This window comes from Hoplias malabaricus, chromosome 7 (assembly GCF_029633855.1).
Source record: "Hoplias malabaricus isolate fHopMal1 chromosome 7, fHopMal1.hap1, whole genome shotgun sequence".
NCBI classification, from domain to species: domain Eukaryota; kingdom Metazoa; phylum Chordata; class Actinopteri; order Characiformes; family Erythrinidae; genus Hoplias; species Hoplias malabaricus.
The window spans coordinates 23005660-23024176 of NC_089806.1; the positions used below are offsets into that span (position 1 = coordinate 23005660).

At 38.0% G+C, this 18517-nt stretch overlaps 1 protein-coding gene across 1 annotated transcript; it reads left to right on the forward strand.

The window, feature by feature from the left end:
* Positions 1–3491: 3491 nt before the first annotated feature.
* On the forward strand, positions 3492–17505 carry LOC136702704 (FYN-binding protein 1). The gene is made up of 19 exons (XM_066677853.1): positions 3492–3795; positions 4625–6320; positions 7160–7342; positions 7639–7945; positions 8117–8208; positions 8505–8530; positions 8764–8789; positions 8923–9184; positions 9346–9505; positions 10465–10594; positions 10675–10709; positions 10930–10999; positions 11159–11193; positions 13517–13574; positions 14116–14202; positions 14332–14351; positions 14462–14477; positions 14679–14768; positions 17368–17505. Exons 1-19 carry the CDS (start codon positions 3787–3789, stop codon positions 17369–17371), a joined length of 3306 nt encoding a protein of 1101 aa, XP_066533950.1. The 5' UTR covers positions 3492–3786; the 3' UTR covers positions 17372–17505.
* The last annotated feature ends 1012 nt before the right edge of the window (positions 17506–18517 follow it).

Genomic DNA, 18517 nt, shown 5'->3' on the forward strand with positions numbered 1-18517 from the left:
TCGCAAAATAGTCTTCTTTTCTCTTCTGCAAATGTCATTTCTGTGCTATAACATGTAACTACATATTTATACACAATGTTCTTTAACATGTTCATAATATCAATAGTCCATTCATCCAGGCTTTTAGTAGATATGCAACTATTTCATATTTCCCCCTATACCCAAGGCACACCAGTAGCTACTGTTTGAGTCTCCTAAAGGTGAGTCAAGAGTGTTAGTGCAGGATAACATACAGTGAAATCCAAGACAGATTTGCATCAGTGGAAGAGATGAGACTTATGACCTATAAAGGCATTGCCACAAATGTTCCGACATTACATTCTGTGTTTACACTTTTCAAAACATTTGGTTTATATCTAGGTTTAATAAATCAAATACTAAATCCAAGATATTTGTGACACACTGTAAAATGCAGTTAAAATGAACCAAAAGAACAGAGATGGTAAGTGTAGTCTAATACTCTGCACTGTACAGGGATTGGACAATGAAACTGAAACACCTGGTTTTAGACCACAATCATTTATTAGTATGGTGTAGGCCAATGGTTTTGCGGCCAATACAGCGTCAGTTCGTCTTGGGAATGACATATACAAGTCCTGCACAGTGGTCAGAGGGATTTTAAGCCATTCTTCTTGCAGGATAGTGGCCAGGTCACTACGTGATGCTGGTGGAGGAAAATGTTTCCTGACTCGCTCCTCCAAAACACCCCAAAGTGGCTCAGTAATATTTAGATCTGGTGACTGTGCAGGCCATGAGAGATGTTCAACTTCACTTTCATGTTCATCAAACCAATCTTTCACCAGTCTTGCTGTGTGTACTGGTGCATTGTCGTCCTGATACACGGCACCGCCTTCAGGATACAATGTTTGAACCATTGGATGCACATGGTCCTCCAGAATGGTTCGGTAGTCCTTGGCAGTGATGCACCCATCTAGCACAAGTACAAGGCCAAGGGAATGCCATGATATGGCAGCCCAAACCATCACTGATCCACCCCCATGCTTCACTCTGGGCATGCAACAGTCTGGGTGGTACGCTCCTTTGGGGCTACTCCACAACGTAACTCTCCCGGATGTGGGGAAAACAGTAAAGGTGGACTCATCAGAGAACAATACATGTTTCACATTGTCCACAGCCCAAGATTTGCACTCCTTGCACCATTGAAACTGACGTTTGGCATTCGCATGAGTGACCAAAGGTTTGGCTATAGCAGCCCGGCTGTGTATATTGACCCTGTGGAGCTCCCGACGGACAGTTCTGGTGGAAACAGAGTTGAGGTGCACATTTAATTTTGCCGTGATTTGGACAGCTGTGGTTTTATGTTTTTTGGAAACAATCCGGGTTAGCACCCGAACATCCCTTTCAGACAGCTTCCTCTTGCGTCCACAGTTAATCCTGTTGGATGTGTTTCATCCTTCTTGGCGGTATGCTGACATTACCCTGGATACCGTGGCTCTTGATACATCACAAAGACTTGCTGTCTTGGTCAAAGATGCGCCAGCAAGACGTGCACCAACAACTCTGAACTCTGGTATGTCACCCATAATGTTGTGTGCATTGCAATATTTTGAGCAAAACTGTGCTCTTACCCTCTGCTAATAGAAACCTTCACACTCTGCTCTTACTGGTGCAATGTGCAATTAATGAAGATTGGCCACCAGGCTGGTCCAATTTAGCCATGAAACCTCCCACACTAAAATGACAGGTGTTTCAGTTTCATTGTCCAACCCCTGTATATTACCACACGATGCACATGACCACCAGAAAGCATTTTATTTTGCACCATGAGTTCAGGGATACATTGTTTTCACGTTTCATATTTATCTGATATGGTTTAATTCTGTGGAAAACATTGATTACAAAAGGAGAAGTGTTTTACTGATGGTTTGTTTATGATCTTCTGATGTACAATTCTGACCATTGGCATTGAAAAATAACAGGTTTGCTCAGACTTAATTGCATTCAATATCCTCCCATTCATCCTTCCAGCCCTCTGAGGCCGAAAAAGTTTAGGATTAGGATTCACCCTAAAGTAATATATGTCCAGTTCTTTTATATCCAGTTTTTTGTTTATTTTTTTATATTAATGTCTGTAAAATTGTATGTAATGTGATATCTTGCTGTAGCTTAAGCCATGGCAATATTTGTAATGTCTCAGATCTTCACACGCTGCAATATTAATTTCAAATGTTGTGCCAGTTTTCAAAACATATTAATATATGAATTAGTTGCTGATATTTTTATACCATCTTCCCCTGCGCTAACTACAGTACATAACACTGTTACTACAGTCTATAGGTCCACCAAAGACTCCAGCCTACAGAAAATCAGCCAAATCAGGAAATGAATAGAGTGAAGCTTACATTTTCAGTTTCTTTTAAAATCCCTCTTTTTTTCATTCAACAAAGCAACCATTTATTAAAGCTTTATCATTAATGACTGTGAGTAGATTTTCTGAGAAATAATTTGTGGAAAAGTGATATTAGAAGGGCGGCATGGTGGCGCAGCAGGTAGTGTTGCAGTCACACAGCTCCAGTGGGTTCGATTCCCGCTCCGGGTGACTGTCTGTGAGGAGTTGATGTGTTCTCCCCGTGTACGCATGGGTTTCCTCCGGGTGCTCCGGTTTCCTCCCACAGTCCAAAAACACACACTAGTAAGTGGATTGGAGACTAAAAGTGTCCGTAGGTGTGTGTGTGTGTGTGTTGTCCTGTGAAGGACTGGCGCCCCCTCCAGGGTTTATTCCTGCCTTGTGCCCAATGATTCCAGGTAGGCTCTGGACCCACCGTGACCCTGAACTGGATAAGTAGTTACAGACAATGAATGAATGAATGAATGATATTAGAAGTTATATCCAAATCCCCAAACGCCTGAAAAAAAAACTTTGTTTATCAAGGAATATGTGATTAGTCCTCATTTAAACTCCCACCACTCACCTGCAGTTCAAAAACCCCAACCTCAGGTTGATGGGATTGGTTTATTTAGGTCTTTGACATCAGAAAACTTGGTTGTCTGTATCCACGCTTTTGAGAATATTTATGGAATGCTGCAGTGTCAGAGCAGAGAGGCTCAGCAATGGCGCTGACACCACAACACATAGCACACGCATAACACATCTCTAGCATATAAAAAACATCACAGTGACGTATTAAAAAGGTTAAGAGTATGTTTTTTCACAGGAAGCGCCTTAAATGACTCAAACTTAGCAGGCTTTACTTTAATACAGATTGAGAAGCTGTAATTCTTATCCCCGAGTTAAAATGTATCATCGACATTTATCTCAACACCTTAATAATAGGGAAATTTATTCCAGGTGTAGGCCTCCAGCGAGGGATTTATATGAAACAGAGGTTTCTCCTACAGGTCTCAAGCCAGTCCTGACGGACAGCATTCTTGTTGAGTGAAAGCAGTCAGGAGTGTCCGTTCCCTCTCTCTCTCTCTCTCTCTTCAGACCAGACTCGTCTGACGGGTGACGGGCCGCGCCGCTGCGTGGATTTCTTCATGAATTTTTTCCCTTGTCTTCATTCCGTCACCGAAACCCCAAGCAGCCGCTCTCAGATCCACACGCCCAGAGCTGAGGGTGCTGAAGGCGGGCGGCGCGTTGTCTGTTTTCCCGCTCCGTCGCTGAGAGATTATCCGTTTTACCCCAGGATTAAACGTGTTTTTTTTTTTAAGGAGAGGATTGTTTTAACTCCAAAGGCTTTTCTCGTGTTAATGACGATGGCAAGTTGAAGCAGAGGACAAGATTGTGTCTTCAAACATTTAGTGGAACTTTGTAGCACACATACGATGGAGGAGGTGAGTTTTGTTTTACTGGAACTAGAAACTACTCATTCACAATGGTAATAATCAGTCACTTTATAGAAATGTAAAGACTAATTCAAAGCCTTGTCTGAAGAAACCTGGCCCTGGTTTTGGTCACATGAGGGGGATAAAAAAACCCACTTAGAATGCCCTATTCTAATAATGTGTATATATTATTGTGTCTTGGCTAGTTAACTTTGGTATTTTTCTCACTAAAGTTATATAAGTTATAAGCAGTCATCTAGGCCACACAAGCCTGTATTTTGCAAATCATTTGTAGGAAAAGCAAATGGGGTTGGGAGGAAGTAGATTTTCATGTTTAACCTAATCAAAGGAATGGTTTTTTTTTCTATTCAAAAGAATATAATGAAGGTTTGAGGGGGGTGTGGTTGTCCACAAGTAGAAACAAGTAGAAACTGACCTGATTGTGCTGTCCTCTGAAGTATTGCTATTTATCTCTTTTTAATGATAAATATAACTTAATGTATTTATTTCTATTATGTACTGTGTGTGTTTCCTTTTTCGTGCAAGTTTTAATGTTTAAAAACTTTGTATAATAATTAAAAATGCACTGTTTCTTAGATATATAATAACTGAACAATGTAAAGTATTAAAGTGAAGAATGTACAAAACTGTGCCCTTTAAATCTTTGACAGTGTCATGTAACATGCTTAATATGATGTCAAATTTGTGTCTTTACTACAATTAAGGGCAAAAACTTTGTCATCCTAATGTATTAGTTACTCAATCTTTCTTTTTGTTTGTTTGTTTACAATTTGGAATAATTTTCCTGACCTGTGAACATATTTTCATTGCTCCACAGGGTGAAGGAGTTGACTTTAAAACCCTGAGGGCTAGGTTCCAGAATGATGAGACTCTGAAGATTAGAACCAAACCTTCCATCCCAAAAAAACCCCAAACACTCTCTCCCACAAACAAAATTAGCAATCCTCTGGTTGCCACCCTCAATTCTGCCATTGAAAATCACACGATTATGGCCCCACGTGTGGTTTTCAAAGATGAGAAAAAGAGCCCTGTCAAGCGTCAGTTTTCTCAGCCTGACAATTTACAATTTAAAGTGAATGACACTCATATAAATCATGATTTGCTGGATAAGAAACAGAAAAAGGAAGGTGAAATAGTCAAAAAAGCCTTTAATAATAAGAACCTACCCCGGGTTCTGCCCATGAGTCCTGTTACTCCCGTCATTAAAGAGACCCCCAAGTTTGAGACTCTCCCGAACTCTCCAGTTTTGGGATCTCCTGTCGAAGTCTCCACACCTAATGACAAGAGTGTGTTCAACTTTAGAAAGCCTGGAAAACATGAGGATGAGAAAACAGACACTTCAGAAAGTGCTCTACCAAAAAATTTGGTGCCTGATGGTTTTGCTGCCACAAATTCGCCTTCTGTCAATGCAACTCCCAAAGTGTGTGAGCCTGTATCTTATAAGGCTCTTATTCCCCCGGTTCAAGCAGAGGTTGTCCCAGAATCCAGGTGTCCAGCCCCAATATCTAGTCCTTCATCAGCTATTTCTCCTAAAGTAGTTCCAGAGTCAAATGTTCCTGCAAATATTGTCTCCCAAATTACTCCTGCTCTGGAAATCAAGTCAAAAATTCCTATCACACATGATGTCAATTTTACAGATCCACAGACAGATGGTGATGTACCAGAGAAAGTACTGCACCCTCCAGAAATCCCAGATATATTTAATATTATAATTCCTCCTCCAGTTATTCCAGAAGATATTCCTGATGCAGACATTTTTGCTCAGAATATTCCCGCCCCAGTTACTCCTGAACCTCCTATCCCAGTAGTTGCAGTTTCTGCTACACCAGTTTCCAGGAGTCCACGTCTCTCCCGTACAGCCAGCCCCGCACCAACCTCAGTCACTCCTGAGCCTTCAGCTACCGTTGTGCCATCAACGATAACCCCAGATATATATGCTGCCTCTAGCCCCAGGACTCCATCTTCAGTCACAGATATGAAGCCAGTTATGGGAAATGGCACAGCTGAAACTGTGTTGGTGGACCGAATGAAGGAAACAACTGAGGTTCCATCATCCACTTTATCTGAAAGCTTTTCAAATGAGTTGCTGGACCAAACAAAAAAGTCACCTGAGGATCCGTCGTCCACTTCACCTAAAAGCATTTCAGCCCTGTCTGCCCTAGAGAGAGCTGAGGAGATGGCCCCCATGAGGCATAACCCTGGTGATCAGCGGGTTTTTAACCTTCTTGAAAAGGCTAAGAAAAAGCATGCTATGAGCCATCAAACATCCACGCCTACCACACCTGAAAATATGACCTCAGTAGAGACGATCCTGCCTGCAGTCACACCACCCAAGTCTTCAGTTCAACCTGAGGCAGTCCAAACTGATCCAGAGCCATCTGTGGAAGACTCCCCAGGTCCAGAAAATGTTGCTGTGCCCCTAGCTGACTATGAGGATAAGGCAGGGGAGGTAGCCAAAAGAGAGTCTAATATTCATACACCTCAAATATCACTTACAAATGGCTTTGATCACAGTAAGTGTTTGAACCAAAGTGGTCATTTAATCATCACCTTTTACAGTTTAACACAAATGACGCCATTGATTATTCATAAGGAATAGTAGATGGGCAGTAAGGTAATTTTGTATTATTGTCACATCAAATTTGTCTTTGCCTCGAGAATATGGTGGATTTGTCTGTGTCACAGTATTGTACTACATGTTGTGTAGTGTGGCAGAAGCTTGTGTTATAAGTTTTTATTTGAATATCCACCATCTTAATGGACAAGAAAACATTCTTTTAAGCTGTGTTTGAGGATATGTGGCGTACCCTTACAATGGAGCCCAAACAGAGCCCATGTATAAGGAGCAGTGTTGGAACAATATTGAGATGCAGTGAAAACTCTTCATGCTTCAGGGAGGGTCGGTATGTGAGGCATCTAACAAACCCTATTGTGGTTGTGCAGTGCAACATGTCTCTCATAGTCTGAATGACTGAAAGTTTGAGCAATGTTTTGTCTCAAGTAAATTTATGAGTCATCTGAAAGAGCTGCAATAACATTGTAAAGAGCAATGTTTTAATTAATGTTAATATATTCACCAAGAAATGAACATTTTGAATGTGTGTTCTTCTCAGGGAATAGTTTCATTATAAAACTTGTTTATATTTGTACACACATTGCTCAGCCACCGAGTTCCTTTATATTGAGAGCAAAATTGTATTTCTACGATTTTATAATGTAGAATGCTGTGTGTTTGAATGGTTATCCACGTATAGCCGAGTAAGTTAGATTTCTAGTACGTTTTGTTAATATAATCTGCAGTGGTTTTCCTGAGTGTCCATTTAATTAACCTTCCTGCCTCTTCTGTCTTCAGTAGGTGGTTCACGTGTTCCAAAAGTGCTGCCTGAGCAGACAGCTGTTAGGGTAAAGGCTGTGCCCCCTCCACCTCCCCCTAGAAAAACCCCTGTCAGAGCTATGACACCCGAGAAACCACCCCGTGTCGTAAACACAGATTTGCAGAACTCCGCTTTACCAGTTCAGCCAGTGGAGGAAAACGGTACAACTGCACCCAGTCTTTAAATCCTACTTATGGGGATTTTTGTTTTGTTTTATTATCATTTTATTTTACATTTCTTAACTTCTGTCCTAGTAATATTTTGTAGGATGTGCTATATGTAGAATTAGAGTGATTCCAGAAGCGTAGGATTCCCTTAAGTGACTAATATTATATATTGTCCCAGAGAATCTTTTTATCAGTCTCTCTGAGCTAAACGTATTAGCTCTCAGCTATTGTTTAAAAGTTATTGGATATAAATATTTGTTGATACCTCTTATCTGAAACATTTTTTACAGGGACCATTATTCCAGCTCCACTGGATTTTACCTCAGAGGATTCAACATTTGATGATTCTGAATATGACAATTCATCTGAAGCCATTGCCCTTGACGTCCCACAGGATGAAATTCCAGAACATGGAAATCCTACAGCGTCGGTTCATGAAAAAACATTTTTGGAGCATTTAAGTCCAGAACATCAGAGTTCAGAAGAGTTTGTTCCGAACGCTAATATTACGGAATCAGATTCTGGGCTTCCAGAGACACTGGCCACAGGACTTCCAGTTACAGTAACAGATACTCCAGTCATCCCATCTCCATCTGGGTAAATCACTGGAGTGGTTTATTTAAATCATTATAATTGTCTACAAGACAGGGATATAGTGAGGACATCCCTGGTCATTTCCTGAAAAGTGTTCTGTTTCTGCTGAACATTCGTACCCTATTTTATTCCCAGACACTGTGCTTCTAAATGAGTATTTTTATATTTCCATAGGGTTCAGGAGATGAACTGCAATGGAGGTGAAAATATTGCAGTCAACAAGAAAAATAAGACCGCAAAGAAACAGCACAAGGGCGCTCCACTGAGTATGAAAACACTTTATGTTTTCCCCAAAGTTGCCAAAGTTACTGTAGAAAGCACTTTTAGTGTTGTGTGTTATCAGGCTTTTGTTTTGTAGATGTCAATTACCTGCACAGAGATATTTTATTTGATAGCCCACTAACACACTAAAACTTAACAGATGTTAACAGAGAGTAGATATGTATCAGCTGTCTTTGTCAGTTTGAGGGAATATGTCATCAGATATATGTAGCGTTTCCGTTTTTGCTTGGTACAGCATTGTCAAAAGCTAATGGCCTTATCTCTTTCTCTGTGCTTGTAGATCCATATGCTGATGCATCAATTGTGGTAAGGGCTATTTTCATCCATATTTTCATCAATTTTAGGTAACAAAACTAAATATGATTTATAGTGTTTCATTTTTTAGAGTTTTTTTTATCACAGTACTGTATACCTTTGTTTCTAAGAGATGCAATATGTTTGACTTAATTTTGTTTTTAATAAATGTTTTTTCTTTTTATATTGCTAGCTTCACAAATACAGTTTTAGTGTTTCACTTGGTTAAATATTTTTGTTTTCAGAAACATGCGACCTTTAGGAAATCCAAGTATGTGTTTATATTTCAATATTTACTCTTTATTATTCTACCTTACTCTTTCTTACTTTATTACTCATTATCTTATATATTCTGCTACCGAATTAAGCAGGTGTAATGTTATATCTCATTTCTACACTCACAGAAAGACTGCAAACCCAGATGAAAAGGAACTGAAGAAGAAGGAGAAACAGAAGAAGGAGCTCAAAGAGAAGGAAAAAGAAAAGAAGGTGCACAAAGACACAGAGAAAGAAAAGGAACACAAGGATAAGGAGAAGAAGGAACATAAAGACAAGGAAAGGGAAAAGGATCAGAATGATAAGAAGCAACAGAAAGAGAAAGAAAGAGAGAAGAAGGAACAGAAGGAGAAAGAAAAGAAGAAAAATGAAATGAAGAAAAAATTTAAAGTAAGAGATATATAGATGCAAACCTTTGGCTTTTTTATAGTGTCACCTGCAAAAACACACACACACACACACACACAAATAGTGTGCATTGTTTGTTTTCTGTTCGTGTTCAGTGTGTTTTTAACTCACCTGTCCCTCTGTGTGTCTCTTTGTCTTTGTAGATCACAGGGGAGGAGGAGGTAATGTACCAAGCCAAAGTAATGCAGACCTGTAAAGGCCGTAAGGATGACCTGGCAGTGAAAGCCGGAGACACGGTCAGCATTATCCGCACCACAGACTGCCCTAAAGGAAAATGGCTAGCCAGGGACTGCAACAACATATGTGAGTTTGTCCAAAGGGTAACCTGCAACTTAATACATTTAGACTTTAAGAGTTTATTTTACTTTAATTTATAATATCAAATGTATTTAGCTAAAATCATAACAAAATATGCCAAAATATCTATATAAAGACTCCAAAAAATGCTCACATTTAGAAACACAGCCTCTGAGCTCCTTTCAGTAGTGTACATCAAATATACTTATTTATATGTTAAATAATATTACTGCTCTATTGTCTTAACTTTATCACTTCATTAACCAGTAAAAATGATAAGCTGGTATTACCCAGTGTTATTCAATTATAACTCATTCACTCATTATCTGTAAGCACTTATCCAGTTCAGGGTCGTGGAATCATTGGGCGCAAGGCGGGGAATACACCCTGGAGGGGGCGCCAGTCCTTCACAGGGCAACACACTCACACTCGCACATTCACTCACACCTACGGACACTTTTCAGTCACCAATCCACCTACCAACGTGTGTTTTTGGACTGTGGGAGGAAACTGGAGCACCCGGAGGAAACACAGGGAGAACACACCAACTCCTCATAGACAGTTAACCGGAGAGGGAATCGAACCCACAACCTCCAGGTCCCTGGAGCTGTGTGACTGCGACACCTACCTGCTGCGCCACCGTGCCGCCTCAATAATAACTAATTTAGCATAATATAAACACTTGCAAATTCCAACATAATTAAAACAATTTTAATGCTAGTGTTCACTATACAGTTTGGACAAACTGCATTAACTTTTGTGCTATTGCACCCTAAGAAAATGTGCACAAGTGCAACAAGAGCAAAATTTAGTCTAGAGCCCTGCTATTATGTTTAAATATACTAATATGTTTAAGTATAATTGTAATATAATATAATATTTAAGAGCGGCACGGTGGCTGGAGCTTGCCCAAATAGAATACTGCAGTATCTGTTGGAGTATTATATAAACATGTTTGTTTTCAGATGGATATGTCTCTGTGGAGAGCATGGAGACAGATGTCCAAGAGATGATGGAACTAGGGAGGAGAGCTAAAGCATCCAGGGAGCCCAAAAGTAACCTGATTACGGAGCATGAGGTGGATGGTGCTGGCAGGTAACACCATCATATTTGTGTTTATATAGATCCAGTCTTTTTTTCTAAACATGTTCACTGACTTATTTTTGTGTGTACAGGTCCTCAAACCATTATCCCTTACAACGTGAGAGCTGTAAGTTTATTCAGCTGACTATACTTGTGATGGACCTTGAGATATTTAATTTTCTGACAGAACATTTTTGTGCCTCATTACAGTAGGAAGGAAGTGTGTTTCTAAATTTAAAAGAAAGTAATCTAGACTTTTCAGTCATTTGGGTCAATTTCTGCACCAAATATTTGAAGTGTTGTAGAGTCTTTAAGATATTTGACTTCAGACAAAAATGTGTTTTTAGTCACAGATGACAGTGAGGAATGGTGTGATGATGACGATACTGTATTTACTCCATCTAACAACACACACTTGTAAGTACTGAGACAACACGTGATTGTGTGTGTTTCCTTCTAGTTATTTGTTACTGAGCACAGTTTTTTGTTGTTGTTTACTGTTACACTGAAGTATACTTATCTTGTATCTCTTTTTTTTGCTCTTGCACTGATAAAAATTGTCTGTGTTAATTTCAGACAACTGAATCAAATGGCATCTTCTTTGGAAACAGGTGAGACATTTAGGAAGTAAACTCATGTAAAGTGTGTAGTAGATAGTAATCATACTGACATGATAAGAAAGATAACAAATTCTTAAGGCACTTCGGTTGTTAAATAAAGGTGGTGTTACACAAAATGGATTATTAAAATATCATCTTTAAAGTGTAGTTCTGAATGAATCAGTGAGTGTGTGTGCTTGAAGTTGTGGTTCATTTGGAGCAGTTGAAATTTGTACAAACCACTCATTTAACAGGAATAATTGGTAAAACATCTTTGAATTGGAGTGTGTGAGTGAATGTGTGTGTGTGTGTGTCTGTGTTGCCCTGTGAAGGACTGGCGCTCCCTCCAGGGTGTATTCCCGCCTTGCACCCAATGATTCCAGGTAGGCTCTGGACCCACCGTGACCCTGAATTGGATAAGCGCTTACAGATAATGAATGAACGAATGAATGAATGAATGAATCTTTGAATTGTAAATGAGAAAAGTAAAAGATATATAATGATTATCTTACGAACATTTTAAATGTATTCGCGGAAATTCTGAAACTGATGCCTATATTACAGTCCAAGTGTGAAAAAAGTCTGAAATATCTTAGATATATAATGCAGCCATGCTTGAGGATAAATTTCTTTCTTAAGGTCGACCACATTGCTTCAAAAATCAGCAACAAATTGAGAACATCATTCCTCAGTGCACATTTGCCAGATATATTTCATATTTCATAATATCTCATGCATAATTTTAACATAGGATTCAGGGAAATACAGAGCAGTAACAGATTTCACCCACCTCATGCCCTCTGACTCAGAGTGGGCTCTGGATCCACAATGACCCTGAACGGATTACATAAGTTACAGACAATGAATGAGTGAATGAACATAGGATTCAGGGAATACAGCAAGTTATCTTTCTAACAGGCATGTTTGTGTGGGGATGATATCCTGTTCGCTCTCCGTCAACAAACATTGCTTGTCTGTGCATCCCCACATGCAAATTAAGATTGCACTATGCACATCATTAGCCATATATCAACATTGCACAGTGGAGATGTTTATTGTGGTCTGATGAGTCAATATTTCATATTCTTTATGGAAATAGTGAATGCCATTTTCTCCAGATCAATAAAGAAATGGCTTGTTAATAAAGTTCAAAAGCCTGTGTCTGTAATGGGGTATGGGGTGTTTGCACAGTTTGTAGATCATCCTTAGTCAATGGACACTGCCCACAGGATATTGTTGGCTGGATATTTTTTGGTTTGGTGGAATATTCTCAGCCCAGCAGTGACAATGAGGTGTTTAACAACTGCAGCACTGCTGTGCCTGATCCACTTATACCATCACCACAGAAAATAACACACTGCCACCATGTCTGCAAGTGTAGGTGGTCATAGTGCTATGGTTCGGTGTATGTACACATACACATATACACACACATTTTCCAGGATGTCATTATTTATTATCATGTCTGAAAGCGAATCAGACTTCATACTATCATTGCCTTAGAAAGCGATGTTATTAAATTAAGGTGTTTGTTACTGAGTAGCATAAGAGACAGGCTGTAAAAGTAGTAATATTTCAACATGTTACCAGGTCAGCAGTACACCTATAGTGCTTTCTAATATAATTACTAAAAACCTTTAAGATATTGGAGCAGAAACAGGCAGCGTTTATATAAACATTCATTTCAGACACGGCTCTGTGCCTTTCCTTCCTCAGAATACTACATTAGTTTACAGCATTGCTGTTGTTTCAGACACAGCACAAGTCTTACACCAGTATGGCTGTTTAATCCGACCTCCCTTCCTTTAAAAATGCATGGCACATTATGAAAAATATGGCAACAAAGGCCATGTGTGTTTGCACAGCTGATGAGAAGATTCCAAAAATTCCACTTTCAGAACTGGATTAGTTGGTTTCTTTAGTGCTTCAATTGATTATTAAGTGTTGTCAAAAAGAAAGGTTTATATAAAACAGTAGGAAACGTCCCGTTCATCAAATTTTGAAAGATCTTTACATTTAAAAAAAGGGAAGAATAGTGTTTTTGTGTTGTTTATTTATTACAGGTCAAACCTAATTATTAAAGGTTAAACCTTTTAAAGATTATAGTCTTTTTTTTTTTGAGAGTTAACAAAAAACACTTTGGTGCTAGGTAAGGAGCTATGTCTCAGTGCTCATAAGGAGCTTTTTGCAGGTGTTTTGTTCATTTTTTGCACTAAACCTGTAATAGATCAGACCAAAAGCCTGGCTTTTTTTTTTTTTTTTTTTTACCATTGTAGATGTTGATAATGTGCTGTGTGTCATCTCTTTTTAAAATGTTCTTTCTTTCCTGCTTCAGTGAGTCAGCAGCCAAATTCAACTCATCACACACAGCCTGATGTAAATGATAATGTTCAGTAAGTGCCACACCAACTGATATGCTTCCTCCATTTCAGTCTGCTCAGAATAATCTTATTTGTTTGTATTGTGTATGAAGAACTGATAATAAAGTTAGTTTAACTGTATTACACAAGTAAAAGACCTAATTTAGCATTTTGAGAAATGTATGATCATTATCTGGACAGCAAATATTGATATATTATTTAAAAAGGTTTGAGGAAGCTCAGTTTTTAGTTACCATCCTGCACCTGCTACAGCAAATCAGTTCGTCACTAAATGAATGACGTATCCAGACTGTAGCTAGAAAACAGGAACAAAAACAACTGTCAGTATTGTACGGATGTGTTTTTTTTATATTTGTACAAAATTGAATACAGCAGAGATTAATAGTTTTAAACTCTTATATCTGCCTAAGACTTACTGTTTTTGTTATTAAATGTGTTATTTATTTTTGGCTATTTTTATGCTATTTTCACTTCAACAAAATAATTCAAAACGATAAATAATTAAGTATGTGTTTAATTGATCTGAACCATCTTGCAATTATATGCATTGCAGAGCAAGACATGAAGCTCTACAGAAACTAGCTACCTTCTTTGCACAGCCTAAAACACCTAATCACACTACACTGAACAGGAACACAATGTAAGACTGCTTTCCAAATCCCTATTTTTTTGTATAGGTTTTTCTGTAGTCAGTTTAATATGAATTTCACAGAGAATTCAGATCGTGTTTGTGTTTCTCCTCTCTTTTCCTGCATGTTTATAAATGAAGAATTGAAGAATCAGAGCCAGGTAAGACTTCAAGAGGTTTAAATAGTGAAAATAATTCTGTAAATTTACTCTAACAGTTTTTTCTAACTTGTTTTTTTCTCTTGTTTTCACTCTTTCTCTGGTCTTTATAGAGGAACCGGCAAACAAGTACGTTTATTTTTTTTAGGATGTTGACATTCATACACAAATATGTACACGTACAAATTCCCCATCTGTGAGCTGTTTAATTGTTCTGTAGTGGCATGCTGTCAGACTGGTTCAGCATGTACAGTGTGTAAAATGTTCTTGCTGGTTGTGTCATTGCACTCATTCTGCATCCACTCTGCTCCTTGTTTCTTTGCCTTAAAGTGACAAAGAGGATATAGATCTGCAGATTCTTCCTCCCCCAGATTTATACGCAGACATAGTCATGGCGGAATCAGACGGTGTCTCCTGCAAGTATGTGGATAGCATTATGTAATTTAACTAACACTTCTGGGAGTGGGTTTGTTTCTGGGCTAATGGTGTAGTGTAGTGCACAAATCACTACTGCCTTCAACAGATCACAATGTGGGTTGATTTCACACAGTGCTGCACCAATAGAATGGCATTAGTTTACCTGCTTGCATAACACTGCTGTTAGGGCCAGACACCTGACTCTGCCTTCACCTGTCAAATGACTTAAATCTGTAAGACACCTTGGAAAAGAACATCTACCAAATGCCATATGTAGAAAGGTACATTTAATTAAACTTTGATTAAATCATACACAGCTTTTTGTTTTATCCTTTTAATGCCCATGTGCATATAACAGTCTAATGTTTGTCCACACTTCCTACTGGTGGTTTTGAGTAAGTGTAGACTAAGCATTTTATCTTTATTCTATGATCTTTATGAAACCGTGTGTGTTAGAATAGACACAGATTAACTACTCACAGATGAAATGAATAACATTATCTCATAACCACAACAAATGTTGTGATACTGGCTTTGTTAGATTGTAAGCAAATATTCGGTTGTCATAGTGTGTTGGTTTTGGAAGAAATGAGCAAAAATCTGAGCACAGTTGAGAAGTTGTAAGTTGGCAATAATCGATAAGGTTGGTGAGAAAACGCAAGTACAAGAAATCACCAACAATGGGCCTGTGAGTGCTGGACTGCAGAACAATGGAGTAAGGACGCCAGGTGTGAGACCTCCTATTTTCTCTTACATCACATCTACAGTTAGCAAACAGTACACTGGGGAGGAGATGGCATGCTGATGAACTTTAGGAAGAAGACAATCCAGTGGAGCTTCATGCTCTGAGCAGTCTTTTGCTGGATAACCCAGGGTTTTGGCATTTGTTATTGTTGATTTGGCATATGGTATCTACCTTAAATGCATATTATAAAGTGGTTTCAATATTTTGGATCATCAGTATATAGTCCTGTTATTGTTTTGTGTGGTATTCAGGAAAGAGTGAATTTAGTGTGTCCATAGTGAAGCCTTGCACCCTGTACCTTTGGAAAATGAAAAAGTAACTCTTGAGTGCACAAAACTTAAAGTGTGAACATAGCAAAACCTGATAAATTATAGAAAGCCTATATCTAACTGAAAATAGTACACATTTAGTATTTTGTTTGTTTTGTTTATCTATTTTTTTATGTTTTTATTTTTAAGTAACAGTGGGTCTGGAGCCTACCCAGATCTAATCTCAGCCAAAGATGCTCTGCCTACAAGCTGATGGAGAGTCTGATATTTTCAGTGCACTGTCAGGATTCTTGGCTCTCTGTACATCTGCTTATATGGAAGGGTGTGACATCGACACTACCTGTTGTACCACTGTGTTGCCCTGTCTTAGTGTTTTTAATATTCCAATGAACGACAGCTCTGGACTAGTACAGCTCTCAGACTGTTTTACTAAGGAGCAGTGTTGTTGTAATCCATGAAGAATGTGGATTGGCCTTGTATTACTGAAATAAGAAAGGAATTCCCAGAAATAAAATAATAATGATAATAATAATAATAATAATAATAATAATAAATTGTCTTCGTGGTAGCATGTTGCTTCATATCCTGTGTATATTCTTTAGCATTAAAGGTATCTTCTCAGACATGCAAGTCACCCCTGCCTTGTGCATGTATGCTGGCTTTTGAACTGTGCACCTATAACAAGCCCGAATGCTCCCTTTCCCATGCAGTGATTTCCACTACAGAAACATGTCTGTTTTTAATCTAGTGTCATCTGGGGCCAGAAGACCACATCCAACTAATACAGGCTTTGAGCCTCATCCCTTGCATATAGATAGTTCAGATCCTCAGATTTAATATATATATATATATATATATATATATATATATATATATATATATATATATATATATATATATTATATATATATATTATATACTGTAGATAATTAAATCCCTGATTATTTATACCCAGAAACATCATTCTAGTGCTTTTCACTATTTGCCTGTGTAGTCTGTGTAGAACCCCACCCCTCCTCAGCCTCCCTGAGATGCTCATCTTAAATCCAGTCATGTCATTACCTGTTGTCAATCAACCTAATTAATTTTTGAAGTATTACACATTACCTGTTTTTAAAAACGGGCATGTATTTTTAAGAAAAACCAACAAAACAAAGTCAGTTTCAACATTCGAAATTTTGTCTTTGTATTATTTTCATTGAAATGTTGTTTGTGAATGATTTGCCATCAGGGCATTAGTTTTTAACTCACAGCTTCACAGCTTTTCTGGAATTTTGAACGACTAAACCTAGAAAGTGCAAAACTTTTGTTTTTGTGTTCCATTGTTAGATGGTTATTTAAATACATAGTTTTGTATAAAACCATAAAGGGATTTACAGCTGTTACATGTGAAAGAACCCTTTTTGTGTGCAATGGCTATGTTTGATTAGCGTTTTCTATGTAATATTTTGGAGGTTTACTCTTTCCAGAACAGATTAGAAGTGTAGGGATTGGAGGTCATGTACCTATAAACAAATTATAATCTAAAATGTTTTATACCAAACATTTTGTTCAATATTTATATCTTGTCCTACTCTCCCTTCAACAGGTGACCCATAGTGGATATTTTGAAAGAAAGCGCCAAGAGTTTGCACACCTCAAGCCTACTTATGAACAACTTTGTCAACAAATTACTCTCATATGGTTTGGCAGGTCTGAATGTGCAAGGTGAAATAAAAAACCTGGAACTCTTACCCATTGGCTGCTCTGAAAGAATGCAGTCAGGTGTCCGGAAACAAATGAATAATGCATGGTTGTGTATGTGGTGTAAAAGTGGTTAAAGGCAGGGCTTCCTTTAATTGCTAATTTATGTAAGAATTGCTTCCTGTGGTGAAGTAGGATGACTTGTTTCACCTGGGGTTTTCACTTCTATTTTCTCACCCTATTGTGAGTGAATGACTCACTAGTCAGGACTCTGATTGTCGATATAAACCAGTGTACATTTAAAGTTTCATAACAGAAAAAAAAACTTAATTGAAGAGGTCAAATAAAAAGCAGCATTAATTAATTTACTAAAATAAGAACTCGGATATATAATAATTTTCATTTGTTTTTTTTGTTTTTTTGTGTTTGACTTATTGCTATGAACAATTGTAGCTTTATTTTATTCTTTGGTTACTTTAATGTAAGTGGAGTTATTGAAGGTTTATTAAAGTATTCCCAGCACAGTTCATACAGAAGCTATTCACTGCTGGGGGAAATCTTGTTTGATTTCTGTTGTTTTGATAGTATTACTTCCGTTTTGTCTTATATTATTAAATCCATGCTGTGTAATGTTTTGTCAGAATTTTTTTACACTCAAATGGATTTTGGTTATCTGCTATGGAGATTGAAGGTCTATTATCTGAGGTTGTACTTTCCAGCGTAGGGTTTCCCTCCAGTGCATTGTGGATTACCTTGTGAATGGATTTGAATGCCAGGTTATGAGTTCATTCTGGTATGCTAAAGTGGTGAAAAAATTATAATTAATAAAAGTGCATTTCAGATCTAGGTGTGACTCGGCCTGTCCATAATGTCAAGCTATATGAGTACATGAAGAGCAAGAAAAGTTTATTAGTATGTGTAATAATATGTAGAATCAGTTTATTTCTGATACATGGGTGGCAATACAGTATGCGCTGTGAAAAATAATTTTTGCTTTTAATATATTTGTGACATCCAGATAAATGTCATGTATCACATTTAATGTGTATTACAAA